This window comes from Rhea americana, unplaced genomic scaffold, assembly GCF_003343005.1.
Source record: "Rhea americana isolate MKP2758 unplaced genomic scaffold, rheAme1 scaffold_257, whole genome shotgun sequence".
Taxonomy (NCBI): domain Eukaryota; kingdom Metazoa; phylum Chordata; class Aves; order Rheiformes; family Rheidae; genus Rhea; species Rhea americana.
In genome coordinates this window covers 1,158,776-1,173,316 of record NW_028186376.1, presented here as the reverse complement: position 1 = coordinate 1,173,316, position 14,541 = coordinate 1,158,776, and the positions used below count along the sequence as shown (strand labels likewise).

At 43.0% G+C, this 14,541-nt stretch overlaps 1 protein-coding gene across 4 annotated transcripts in view; it reads left to right on the top strand.

Annotated features, from left to right (window-relative positions):
- Positions 1 to 8,218: 8,218 nt before the first annotated feature.
- Positions 8,219 to 14,541, top strand: part of RMDN3 (regulator of microtubule dynamics 3) — a 35,796-nt gene continuing 29,473 nt past the window's right edge. For all 4 annotated transcript variants that reach the window (XM_085307379.1, XM_085307378.1, XM_085307380.1 and 1 more), the window contains exons 1-3: positions 8,219 to 8,551; positions 10,578 to 10,773; positions 11,490 to 11,636. In XM_085307379.1, the coding sequence (XP_085163505.1) occupies positions 8,356 to 8,551; positions 10,578 to 10,773; positions 11,490 to 11,636 (539 nt within the window). In that variant the 5' untranslated portion in view covers positions 8,219 to 8,355. The remainder of the gene's footprint in view (positions 8,552 to 10,577; positions 10,774 to 11,489; positions 11,637 to 14,541) is intronic.

Below are 14,541 nucleotides of genomic sequence, written 5' to 3'. Positions count from 1 at the left end.
GAGAGTTGGGTGGAGAGGAACCTCATGAGGTTCAACAAGGGCAAATGCAGGGTCCTACACCTAGGGAAAAATAACCGTAGGTACCGGTACAAGCTGGGGGCAGTACAACTGGAGAGCAGCTCTGCAGAGAAGGACCTGCGAGTGCTGGTGGATGACAAGTTGACCATGAGSCAGCAATGTGCCCTTGTGGCCAGGAAGGCCAACGGTATCCTGGGGTGCATTGGGAAGACTGTTGCCAGCAGGTCGAGGGAGGTGATCCTGCCCCTCTACTCCGCCCTGGGGAGGCCTCATCTGGAGTCCTGCATCCAGTTCTGGGCTCCCCAGTGCAAGAGAGACATGGGGCTACTGGAGAGAGTCCAGCGTAGGGCTACAAAGATGATCAGAGGGCTGGAGCATCTCTCCTATGAGGAACAGCTGTGAGAGCTGGCAGCCACAAAGTCATTACTTTGATCTGTTGGAGAGACTCAAGTATCTGAGTTCCCAAAACAATGGAAATGGCATGTAGTTTTTACACGTTTCCTGAACTAGCAGGAGCACACAAGTAGTGCCCCAGCTGCTGGCAAAGGGGCATTGCATGCAATTTAAAAGCAAGCTTCAGTCACTTGCAGCCATTGGCAGCTTCTCTGCCTGGCTCACCAGACACAGGTTGAAAGCTGTAATCAATTTCTAGCTTTGTTAATAATATTCAGAAATAAAGGACTCAAGTTGAAACCAGAAGAAGGATGTTCCTCTGACAGCCGAGGCTGGGCTGTGTTATATTACATTCTTCCTGTTTGACCTGGGGGTTGGTTTCTCTATCCTGCCCCCCAAAGTTACTGATTAACACCAACAGGGGTCAAGAGAGATCATTAACATTCCTTCTTAGTAATCTCAAGGAAACACTGACAAAACAAAACCATGCTAGCCATTTGCTATTCCTAGCATGTTTGTTGTCTTTAGCCTGAAAACGAAAATAACCAACAGATGTTGATGTTCCTGAAATATGCTCTTATAAAGCCACAAATATCCCCCTGAATATATTCATTTCAAGCTGTATGTGGGGTACAGTATCCCATGGGTTAAACATTCACTTATTTAGATTATTTCCACACTAAAGACAATCTTCACCAAACCCCTGGTGTTAGAACAGCTCAACCTGGCAAATGTCTGTTCAAAACACACTTATTGTCCAGCCTAAACACACATTTGGCTTCTAGTCGTACAAGTTAATGCACGCTGTTGCCTTTATTACCCCATTAATGAAAAGCAAATGCTGTCTTCCATGTTAGAGGCAAGTCATTGCATGTATCACAGTAATTGCAAAAAAGAAAAAAAAAAAAAAAAAAAGCCCTTAATGCAGTCAAGAGCTCATGTCAGTACTGAAGGACAGATCCTGATTTCCTGACTGCAGCTGAAGGAGAGAGGCTGAGCAGCAGCTGTGTGAAGGGGAAAGCAGGAGGGAGAGATTGTGTATGCCAGCTGGATCCGTGTCCATAGAGATCTATTGAGAGATGTTCTCCTCAGATGAAACCCTGCACTACAGCCCATGACCAATTATTTAACCTGCAGTGTCTGGGCATGTGGCAGGAAAGGCTCCTGTTTCATGTCCAATATATGTCTTGCACAGAGGTAAAAGACATTTGGTAAGCTTTCCTCGTATGCATCATTTGTTCAAAGTTCTGGGATCCCTTTGCAAACAAAATGGTTCATAAACATGAATTTCACCTCTGTTGTGTTTGATTGCTATAGGAGTGCCAAAATTCATATAATCTTTGACCTCGGCTAGGCAGTCTCTGCAGTTACCTTACCTCCATCTCTCAGTCACAGAAAGTAATACAGACATGAAATCCAACTTCCAACATTAGATCCTTTTGCAAATAAAAGGAATCAAGGATTCTTACTGTGCAGCAGCCTGCCAAGCCCTCACTAGTAGGTTGAGCTCTTTTGTGGGGGAGAGAAAAAAAAAAGAGAGCAAAAAGAAAACAGAACCTGCACATAATGTTTTGCTATTGAATTTCCTGTTCAGATACCAGCTTGAGACAGCTTAAGCTATCTGCACAAAAGTGGCATGAGAGTGAGCTGTAAAATTCAGTGCAGTATATCTCAGAGGTACCATTCATCATCAGAAAGCAACTTATTACCATTTGGCACTGGCTCCAACAAGTCTACTTGAAGTCATTGTCAGACATGGCTTCACCTGCTTAGGACACAAATGGAGCCCAGTGGGGGCTGTTTGCTTTGAATCTGTTCATGTAATTCACATAAAAAAAGATGAAGAGTTATTTGGCTCCATCACAGACCATAGCCTTATTACTCACAATACAAGAGGCAAGTGGTATATGAGTAGCTTTATTTTTCTTCTTCCAACAGCAGCAGCTTTTTCTAATTAATGCTTTCATCTTTCTGTAGCATCCAATTAAATTTCTTGCACAGAATATTACTAATTGGATGGAAGGCAGCACCTAACAATAAGCATCTCCTGAATCTAGGTTATGTTTTTGCTTCTTAAAAGTAAACTGCACAGATCAAAATTCTAATCATGATGTCTGATTGCAAAGAGCCATCCCAAAAAGCTTGTATCGTAAAACTTATTAAAAAGCATATATATAAATAAAAGATAACTTAGCAAAACAGTGTACTGCTGTATGACAAAATGCAGAAGAATTTCAAGGAGACAGGCGATGGAAGCTAGCCAGACCATTCTGTGGGAAAAGGAGCATCAATAGGGCATGTTGACCCATAGCCATGGTCACATGACTGGGCCTATGCCAGGGTGGTGCTACACCTGGGCTTTGAATTAAAATTAGTGACAAAAGTACTATACATGTGTATAGTACATAAAAACCTCTTATAGTGCCCCCCCCCAGTGTTCCTCACCATGGACCGATGCTCAGCCGTGCCTTGGATTCTCCCCCGCCTTTATTGCCTTGATCAGTAAACTTCTGGGGAACCCTCAGTTAGATGCAGAGGTAACAAACGCTCAGTATCAACCACAGTGTGCCTTGTATTTGCATATCCGTTCTTGCTGAGGGTCCAGGTGGTGTGCCCACCTCACCCTTACAACTGCCAACTATGGAAACGCTGGAGGTACACGGGAGGCACAGGTCTCTGACTGTATGGAAAACGGGAAAGAGTTCATATGCTAGTTCAGCAGTCTGTAAGTTAGCAGTAATGCAGGGTCCTTTACCTCTCTACTAGATGAGAGTAATGTTCACTTTCTCGATCATCAGATGAGGCTGTTACTGAGAGGCTGTGTACTTGGAACGCAATAAAGAACATGTTTAATTTGTCTTTTTAGCTAGTAATCAATACAGTCTGTAAGCTATTAGAGGAATTACTAGTTTTCCTTTTGCTGTCCCGGGAAAATACATCTCTAGTTTCAAGCTTGGCATATGCAACTGATTACAGACCACTGCTTTTTAGGATCTCACCAGAAATTAAACTGATCCACAAGTTCACTGCATTTACTGTAGAATGAAAAGCCACAAAACAAAAATACTCTGGCTCATTATTTTTCCATTAATCATTTTTGCCTTACACAGAGTCGATTTTAACTCAAAATACCACAGTCTAAACACAGCAGCCAGCTGCTCTTTACATTCACTACACAAGGTCCTTGACCAGTGACAAGTAGGTCATTATGAATGGCAGGCTCTCTAAAATAACCAGTGCCTACTCACATTAGAAGGTTAATTGATGGGATGTGGGAGATCTTGTGGCCTCTCCTGAGCTAGCTCAGACACATGAGGTCAGCGGGGAAGTCTGCATCTGCTAGGCAGGCTCTGACACATACCCTGTTTTAGCGCTGTCCTATTGGTGCCCGTTGAGCACTGTACCATGCCACAGGGCATGTTTCTTGTCCCAGAGGTTCCAGCAGAGGTAATGGAAATAACTTTTGGGGGGCAGCAGCCCAAGCCATCTGTAACAAGCCATTTGTAAGCACCTCTGCTTGAGGGGATAATTTGCCTTTCCCACATTAAAAGGTTTTATATTTCAAAAGCATCACACTTTGTGAAAACTTGATGTATGTTAAAGTAATTGCACTTCTTTTTAATAGTATTCCTAATTACTAAAGAAGTCTTTCACCAACAACATTAGGTCTTTGCAACCTATCCTCTCTGATCCCACTCCAGGTAATGAAGCCTGGAAGCACTGTTTTGATGATGAAGCAGTGATTTTCATACATGCACATTTTCATAGCATTCATAGCATGTCACATGTGCGAAATGAAAGACTTTGCCCCATGGAGCTGAAGATAAAACTGTCTGGGGAGCTAAGTTAGCATTAATAACGCTTGCATTATAGATACCATTTATAAACAATAATGTAGTTATCTTTGCAGTACTTTTGTGAATCGGATATTAGTATCCCTATTTTCACAGACAGGAAGATTGAACTACACAAAGTTAAAGTGATTTGCCCAAAACTACATGGTGAATCAGCAGGAGGGTGATTTTTTTTTCTTTCCAGAATCAGAGTTCCTTATGTCTCAGTCAAGAGGAGAGGACAAATGTGCATCCATCAAGTTGTGATACCATCAGGCTGTGATGACTATGCAGGAAGAAGCCAAAGAGAACAGAGACACAAGTGGCCTTGGTGCTTGTTGATTATCTTTGATCAGTGTATCAGACGTCATGCCACATGTCACTCACTGCTCTCAGTATCAGCATTCATACCCAGCAAGTCCATCTTCAGTAGTGAGCAGGCCCCAAGAGTCATTGTAAAACCAAATTACAAGATTATTTTAAAAGTAAAGCACTTAGAGAGAAAAAAAATCTTAAACTGGTCTACATCTCTGTTTGTTTTACCCAGGGCCTCACCATGCTCCAATAATATACTAGGCAGGCCTGAGAGTAGATGCTCTGAGAAGTATAAAGCTTCCCCACCAGCACTGGTAACTTATGCAGCTACCTCCAAACTGATCAAAAAGTTGGTCACAGAACCCTTAAAGATTCTGCTTACTATACAGAAAGAGAGGCTGTAACTATAAAGTGTCAGTATTTGATAGTGAGTCAGTGAATTAAGAGAAATGTAGTGCTCACTCATTTTTTGAGGACAGGAAATGAAAGAAGATGTAAATGTTTCTTACTTGCATGAAGGCTGCTCTCAGCAGTCCGAACAGGAACACTTGCTAAGTGTGTGAACAACCCAGTCCTTACTCCAACTAGCAATTTCATCTATGGTTTATAATTTAAATCCTCACATACAATCTTAGAAGAAGAATTAATGATTAAATGAGAATGGACATTGTTCTCTCTTTATCCCCGGTAGTCATTCCTTCAGGACACAGTGCTTCAGAACAGTTTGACAACGATGACAAAAAAGCCAGTGCAATTCTGGGGTTTACTTCTGAGGTATATATGTAACAGAGCAAAGAGATAATAACTGTGTCTAGCACGGCTCTGGCAAGGTAGCATGTGAAAGATTATGTGAGAATCTGAAACCCAATGAGTAGTGGATAAATTGAAAGGAGCTCACAAAACCCAAAAGGAACTAATTTATCTGGGAAGAATGAAAGAAGGAATATATGTATGTTTCCCACCAAACTACGTTTGTTTGTATTTACCATCTCCTAAATGTTCCTTCTTTCTAGCCGCTTTAGGGTGACTAAGAGGTACACATTATCTACGCCTTTATCAGTCACAGGTATATAACACGGACTAATAAAGCAAAAGAACAGTTTAAGCTTAACATCAGGAAAATTGCCAAGAGTAAAAGCTGCTGAAATACATAATAGAGTTACAAGAGAAATGGTGGAGGTTTATCTGCTAAGACCTTTTAAACAGGTTTGACAGACAACAGCACAGCATAAGACAAGAGCACATTCTGCAGTGACAAAAAAGAAGGAAAATGAAATCCAGTGGGACTTTTAAATCTTTAGGACACTACACCTACCTACCAAAATGCAGTTGTTTTCTGTTAATATAAGGGATTTAACAGGAAAGAACAAAGGGGTGCTGAACAAAGGTGCTGTTGAAACAGCACCTATCATTTTTTGAAATTATTTCTTTCAAAAAGACTCTTTTTATTACTTTCACAAGACTGCTATCTGCAATGCAAGACAAGGAAAGAGTACAATAAGGCTTCGGTGTGCTATTACTCAGATATCATCTTTAATATCCATGGGGCTACAAATTCTTGCTGCCATGAGCTGCTGTCATTGTTCTACTGAGGTCCATAGGGTTGGAAGTAATATATCAAGGTTTTATCACAGTAAATATGTTCCAGTGGCTTTCACCGAAAGCATCTATGTCAGCGAAACAATCTGAAAGGCCAGGAGTAGATTCTTAGTGCACAATAATGGGAGGCCAACAGCCAGAGGCAGCTATGTCTTTTTTCCCCGATATCACCAGAATAAAGCTTAACACCCAACACAGTTTTCAGCGATCCAAGACAAGAGCCCCGAGACTCCTCGCCTCTGCAGTGTGCTGGGGAAGCAGCTGTGTGGCACAGCAGCTGTGTTGGTGCAGAAGCTGTGTGGAGGCAGTAGCTGTAGCAGTGTGACAGTTACAGCTATAAGGGGTGTACTGGTGTAGTGGTGCTGCTATAGCTGGAATGCTGGTGGGGTGAGGTGGTTGTGTAGCTGCAAGAGCTGTGCTGATACAGTGATGGTGGAGCTCTAGTGATTGTGTGGTAGTGTAGCAGTAGTAGCTGTGCTGCTGTTGTGGGAGTGTAGCTGTAGTGTTTCTGGTGGTGACATAGCTGTACTACCCATGCTGGTGTGATGCAGTTCTGGTGGTTGTGTTGTGACACTGGTGTAACTGGTGTAGCAGTGGTACAGGTACAGCAGTGGTGTAGATGTTGCAGCTGCAGCCGTGTGGTGGTGGTGTAGCTGTAGCTGCTCAGCTGGTGTGTCAGTAGTGCACCTGTATTGGTCATGCTGGTGGAGTGGTGGTGGTGGTATAGCTGCAGTGACTGTGATGTGTTAGGGTTGTGTTAGCTGTATTAGCTGTGGTGCTGTGATGGTGCTGTAGCAGTTGTGGTGTAGCAGTGATGCAGCTGTAGTGGCTGTGGTGTTTGTGGTGATGGTGCAGTGGTGCACCTGTACTGTTTGTAGTGGTGTGGCATTTGTGGTGGTGTGGCTGTGGCACAGCTGAACTAGTTGTGGTGGTGTGGCATTTGTGGCAGTGGTACAGCTGCACTGGTTGTGGTGGAGTGGTAGTATGGTGGTGGTATGGCTGTAGCAGCTGTTCTGTGGAGGTAATGCAGCTCTAGTAACTGCGGAAATGTGGCAGTTGTGGTGAGGCTATGGTATAGCTGTACTGGTTGTGGTGGCGTGATTGTACTGTGTGGTAATGTGGTGGTTGTGGTGATGGGACTGTACTGGTTGTGACAATGTAGCAGCTGTGTTATGGCAGTGATGGTTGTGTGGCAGTTGTGGTCGTGTGGTGATGGGGTGGCTGCAGTGGCTGTGATGGTTGTGTTGGTGTGGCAGTGGTGTGGCTGTAGCAGCTGTGGTTGTGTGGCTGYGGTGGTGTGGCTGTATTGGTTGTGGGGTTGCAGCAGTTGCAGTGGTGTGGTGGTACTGCTGTATTGGTTGTGGCAGAATGCAGGTGGGGGCGATGTGTCAGTGGTGCAGCTGTAGTTTGTGATGGTGTGCTGCCTGCAGTGGTGCAGCTGTACTGGTTGTGGCAGTGTGCCAGTGCTGCAACTGTCCTGGTTGTGGAGGTGTGACAGTGGTGCAGCTGTTCTGGTTGCGGCAGTGTGGTGATTGTGGCAGTGTGGCAGTGGTGCAGCTGTACTGATTGTGGTTGTGTAGCAGTTGCAGTGGTGTGGGAGTGGTGCAGCTGCACCAGTTGTGGTGGTGTGGTGGTTGCAGTGGTGTGGCAATCATGCAACTGCACCAGCTGTGGCAGTGTGGTGGTGGCAGTGGTGCAGCTGTACTGGTCGCGGTGGTGTGGTGGTTGCAGCGGCGTGGCAGTGGTGCAGCTGTATCGGAGGTGGCAGTGTGGTGGCGACAGTGGCTGTGAGGGGGCGGCAGTGACAACAACAGGCCCCTGGCGGGCCCCTCCCGCTCACGTGCCCCACCACGCCGAGCCTACTCCTGCTGCGCGGGCGCTTTTGATTACGTCATCCGACTCCTTCGCGCCGGAACGGGGGCGGCGAAAGGAGAAAGCGTACGCCACTCGCCATCTCTGCGCGCCACCCGGAAGGGAAGGGAAGTGGGTGTGGCGGAGCACGTGAACGGTGGCCGCGCAGGGACAGGCCAAGCAGGAGGTGCCGGGTCTGCGGCGTGAGTAGCGCGCGGCTCCCTCCCTCGCCGCCGCCGCGCGCTCGGCCCCCTCCAGCACCAACGGCTTCTGAGAGCGGCGCGCGGCTGCCCCGGCAACTAGGCCGCACGCCGTGGGGGGCGGCGGGCGCTGACGCTTGTTGCCCATGGCCCGGCTGGGCGCCGGCCGCCTCGCGCTCGGACTGGCGCTGGGAGCGGTGGCGGCGGGYGGCGGCCTGCTCTGGGTGCTGCGGTGGCGGCGAGGCGGGCGGCCCTGGCGGCGGGGGAACGGCCAGGACTCGGCGGGTGAAGGCGCCCCCAACGCCGCGGGTGCGGCGGAGGCCCCACGGCACCGGAGCCAGGGTAGGGTACTGCGAAGGCGGAGCCCTGCCACGCCCCCCACCCGCTGCATCGGGCCAGGGCGGGGCCCGCCCTTCCCGAGGTCGAGGCGGGGCGGCGGCGTGCGGGAGCTGCGGCTCCGCTCTCCCGTGAGCGTCCTGTGCCTGGTTTTAACAGCCTCGGGGCCGCTACATTAAAATTTGCCGCGAGGCTACGTGTGCGTTTATGTGTATCCATGTTTTATCAGCTGACTTGGCCTGGTTATGTACATCTTTTTTTGCCTTTGTGCTGGTCATCTCACCAATRCGCTTCCTCTAGCCCCCTCCAAACAAAAACAAGTGTCCTAACGCGTTAGGAAAAGTTAGGTGCATGTGGCAATTGTGAACCTTTAAAAATACTAAAATGGACGTTTGAGCTCTTATCTTCTCGTTTCTGAGCCCATTCAAAACTGAAGTATCAGAAAGTGAAACTGCATTTGTTAATAGTGATTAATTCCGGTTTTGAAATGATGCCTGTAGCACCAATGACTATGCAAGTGGGAGTTTTAAGTGTTTCACTTTATCTAGGCTACTCAGATCTACATGTTAATAAAAAGATTTCTTCCAGTTGCAAGCTTTTACTTGAATATCTTTATAGAGATGTATGAAGCTTTGTCACTGTTACTATGTCATGTGGAGGGAAGCAATTTGTAAATAGAATCCTTCCATTTGCCATGTTTCAGAAGCAGGTATTATGTACGTATTGCTTCATGTGCTGCATGTAGTAGCATATTCTGTACAAGAACTATAATGGTTAGTGATAACAGGAAAGTGGAGACTTACCTATATAACTTTAAATGACTTTAGTGGATGAGAACTGACAAATATTGCTGCAAAAAATGTCTGCCTGGTTCATCTGCCACTGGTTACTGACCATATGTCTTAGAAGAAATCCTTTCAACCAGTTTCATGTGACTTCACTCAGTCCGTGAAATGGCTAAGACAGAAGTATCTGCCTTTGCTGGTAATGAGAGTGGTGACAGCTGGCACAAGGGTAGGGTAGATGCTTAGAGGCAGTCTGCTTTAAAATAGCACATCAAGATTGTCTACTGCCCCTTCCTGAGGAACAGCAAAGACAACAGCATAAATTATATGAAGAAGAGTAAGAATGAATAAGAGATTATAATATGTAATTTCCTATTTAATAAAATTTAGATTTTAGAGTGGAATTTAGATATTTTAACACAATGTACTTGGGAAGATAATCCCTTTGTTTCTGAGAATCTGACAGCCTTTGTGAGTGTGATTTAATGGTGTTTAAAAAATACTTGAGTGCTCTTAAATTGTCTTAAGTGGTAGTAACTTGTGTTCCTTTAATAATGAAATTTAGTATGAGCTTTAAGAAAACATAATTAAAGTCCACTCATCTAAACTTATTCTTCTGTGCTGGATGATGATGCGAAATCTTTAAGAAATAGTGATCAGAGAGATCAACGAAGGTCTTAGATGTTCAATACAAAGCAATGACATATTTTGATGCCTAAACTGCTATTTTTTTTCCTAAAAAAAAATAAAGCCTTTTTTTGGTCTTTTTTGGCCAAAGGTGGCTTGCATTATCGTGGTTCATTGTCACACGTTATCCTGTAAACTAATTGCTTTCCTGAGTAATGGCCTCCAGAGTTGATTGTAAAGTGAAGTAGATTGTAGTATTTAAGTGTGACGTTAATACAGTCACCTGTAGAATAGAATTCATGTACAGTGCAGGCTTCAAAAAAAAGCTGTTTCCTCATCTGCAGTGGTTTTGTCATATTCGGTAACATTTTTTTACATCGGGAATTTTATAGTAAGGTTGTTGAAAGAACTCTATTTGCCCCTAATAAACATTGAAAGCATGTTCAGTGTGGCTGTGTGYTGACATCAGAGAATGGAATGGTAAAACAATTGAAGAAACAAAAGCCTTACGACAGGTCCATTCTCATTCATTTTCTGGAAACAAAAATTTCACAGGATATCCTATTTTGAATCCTTTCCCATTTGTGCTTTTTTTTTCTTCTTTTTTATTTTTTTTTAAGCCCTTCCCAGAAAGCAGCTTCCTGTAGAGGCAGGAGATGGTGCTATGTACACATCTCTTCTAACACATGAAGAGCAGGTGGATGTGCTGAATCGCCTTGACTTTGTGTTGAGGAACATTACAGAGCTACGACAAGAAGTGGAAGAGCTGCGAAACAGCTTGCAGCACTTAGCTGCAGAAATTGTTTTTGAAGTCAAGTTAGTATCATTCCTTCCCCTTTCAATATTTTTCTACTGTTGCATATTTTTACACATAGAAAATGTTTATACACACAGAAACACAACTACTATTGATCAAGAGTGTATTAAATCTGGAACTAAAAAGTAGAAAAACATTTTTTTTTTAATTTCCACTGGCATTACATCTTGATCTCCAGTGAAATTAATATAAAAGATTGTATATTTAGATAGGCTTGCATTTTTTCTTTTGAAATATTAAGTGCTGACACTTGTTTTGGATATATTCTATAYCAGAAAGGTTATTTGTTCTGTAAATTTTTGTCTCTTTTTACTGCTGTTTTCTCTCATGTTGCTGCCAACTGTAGACAACTTTTGGTAGAGACTGAAAGGTCCTGTACACTGCAAGATGTGTCAGGATTCCTTTGTCCCTCTCTTTTGAGGAAATCATAGGAATGCATACAATGTGATTGTCAGTTTTTATATGGATTGCTGTGGTCATTCTTGTTTTAACTGTAGGATACATCATTTGTTGTCTGGTAATGAGATATCTCTGTAAGCAAGAGCAACTAACCTTGTGAATTCCTTTGGTATTGAAAAAATTGGATAGAATGTACTAGAGAGGAGATAGGACAGTAGCAGACGTTTCACTATCAAATGTTTGTTTCTTTTTTTTTTCTTTTTTTTTTCTTTTTTTTTCTTTTTTTTTTCTTTTTTTTTTTTTGCCTTTCTTAAAGATCTCATCTGGAAGAAACCCAGAAAGTAACTCGGCGAAGGCGGTTCCCATTTGCCAGAGAAAGAAGTGATTCCACGGGATCGAGTTCAATTTATTTCACGGCCAGCTCAGGAACAGCCAATACAGATGATGGTGAAAGTGAAGGAGGGTAAGCACAACATGAGGTTAGAAGTTGCTTTTATGGGCTCTGATGACCAATTACTTACGTATGAGCCATATATAACATAAAGGAAGGTTCATTTGCTTTTCTTGTAGTAAGTCTACTTGTTGTACCTCGTAAGGAAAAGTCTATTTTCTCTCTGAAGCCCTTGAGATAAAGCCTACTCTTTAAAAATGAAAGTTGAAGCCTTACAGTGGCATTTCATCAGCAGTCTGGGTGCCATGTGACAGTTTCTACCACTGTGTGCACCCTGACAAGAAAGTTAACAGTTCAGTAGAGGGAAATCAGCAATGCTTTAGTCAACCTAACTGATACSTGTGGGATACAGATGTTCTCTTGAATTACAGCTTGGAGATAGTTTTAAAGTAGGTATGGTTCCCTGAGAATCTGAGCAACTGGGCGTAGTTCAAAACGAACGCTCATAAAAAGCTGCCAAAGGTTAGGACCAAAACAAGATTTGGAAGTTGGGAGTATCAGGAATCTGTTGCTAATCACAGAATGGGTAAGGTTGGAAGGGGCCTCTGGAGATCATCTAGTCCAACCGCCCTGCTCAAGCAGGGTCACCTAGAGCATGTTAGACAGGGTTGCATCCGGGCGGCTTTTGAATATCTCCAGAGAAGGAGACTCCACAGCCTCTCTGGGCAACCTGTTCCAGTACTATGTCAGTCTCCCAGGAAAGAAATTCCTCCTCATATTCAGGCGGAACTTCCTGTGGTTCAGTTTGTGCCTGTTGCCTCTAGTCCTGTTGCATGGGACTATTATAATATACTATGGGTGTTGTGGAGCTTTTGCTGGGGCTAGATATGCAGAGATAAATGCTGTGTTTCCAAACATGACTTTTAGAGAGAGGGAAAAAGACTGGGTTTTTTTTTAAACAATAATTTGATTAGGGCACCTTGTTGGAAAAAGTGTAGAAGAAGCCCAGCCTGGGATTCATGTGAGAGAGCAATCATATTTTGAATAAAATGTATATACAGTAATATATTTTAGAGCATCTGGAAAATTTGAGAAAGTTGAAGTATATTCTGACCAAACAAAAATTTCTTTCATTAGGGTATTTCCTGTGGATTTTTCAGTATGTCACAGCAATAATTGCATTCTTTAGGTTATCTGTAGAATTTGCATGTGTTAAACTATCCAGGTGAGATCTACAGTATAGAAGCAAGTATCTTGTGGTATTTGATGGAGAGCAAGAAGTCTGCTGGGTATATGTATTTGCCTGCCAGCTTCTCTTCTGTGCCTTAATCCAGTTGAGTTCTCTACCTTCTGAAGTATGTAAATATCCTCAAAAGCATGCAGTGCTGGCAATAAGCATTTTTTTTTCCTAAGGAAGTTGAAATGAAATATAATTTAAAGAGAGAAATAAATGATATCATTKAGAGCAAGGCAGGCAGAATTCTGATGTAACATTCTGCTGGTCAGCAGCTRGATGACTAGACCGCTGGTGCGAACTGACACCCTGTAACAGGGGTTAGCAATCACAGGACAAAGCTGCAGTTATTGTAGCAGGCTTCTGGAACAAAGGACACAGATCTACCAGAATGCAGTCTTTGCGAGTTCCGTAAAAACATGTCATTTTAGAGTTCTATCTCCAGTAACTGGAATAGGAGTAGGAAGGAGTTGATAGTCTCATCTAGGTTATCGAGCTGCTTCATTGCTTTGAAGTACATAGGCTTTAGAAATGTTCGTATGACAGGAAATTTAGAGAGCAAGTGATTCACGATGGAGTGTTATGCAAGATTATCAGAATAACAAGGTGCAGAGTGAAGGTGTATTTTAAAAATGTAATCTGTAGTTGGTTCTGAAGACAAAACCTGTGCTGTTTGGGTAATAACAGGTCTATTGACTTGTCAGGGTGCCAGCAGATATTTTGTGAAGCRTGCCAAAAAGGATGACACTTTTCAACAGACACCAGAACCAAGTATCATCTGATCATAAAAAAATAATTCATTTTAAGTCATGATACAGGCCAACAAGCATCTTGGTATTTACTCAGTCTATCTCCTCAGATGACCTCAGTGAACTGTGGAGCAGGGATGTATTTTACAGCAAACTTTGTTACTTTGTTGTGAACCTGGTGATAGTTGGTGGAGTTCTCACCTTTTATTTAACATCTGTAGATAGCTTTAAGAACTAGTGTGGAGAATTAGTGAATAAGCAGCTCTCACCTGCTTTCAAAAAATATTTGAATAGTAATCATTTCTGACTCTGGTATTCATCCTATACAAATAGATATAACATTAGTCTGTTCAGGAACAACTGCCTTTAGCATGCAATGTTGCCTTTTAGACATTAAAAGCTAAACTTTTTAAATAGAAAATCAGGGTAGGAAATGCACTTTTTGGAAAAGACTACTTAAGTTTCTTAGCAGCAGCTGAGAGGAAGAATAAAACTATCCTCACTAGATAAATTTCACCCATGCATTCATTTCTGGCAATTGCCTTATTTTAATTAGTTTTAGGAAAATGAAGTCCTGTTTCAGCAATCTCCCTGTATTACTTTGGCACTGCATTGGTCTTTTGGGCTTCTTTGTCTCCTCTTTCCATGTGCTTTTTAATTCCAGGTAGTGTGTTTTCATTTTCATTCAGGATGTGTGCTAGCCACAGGCCTTAACATACTAAAACATTTAAGAACTTTCTATCATCACAAGCTTGAGAAAACAGGCTGACAACATCCAAATCCCTTAATCTTTCTGGAAATTTTGCATTTATGAAGTTATGTTCATTATTACTGCTCTTTTTAAACTGACAGCATCTTGTATGAACTGTCTTGGAGAAAATGCATTTTTGTGGTAGAGAAAAAAGTGTATAGGACTCATTCATTGCTGYTTGTTTTTAAAAGACCACATTATGTTTCAGGATTATTCAATGTGGAAATTGTTTTTCAACTGAAG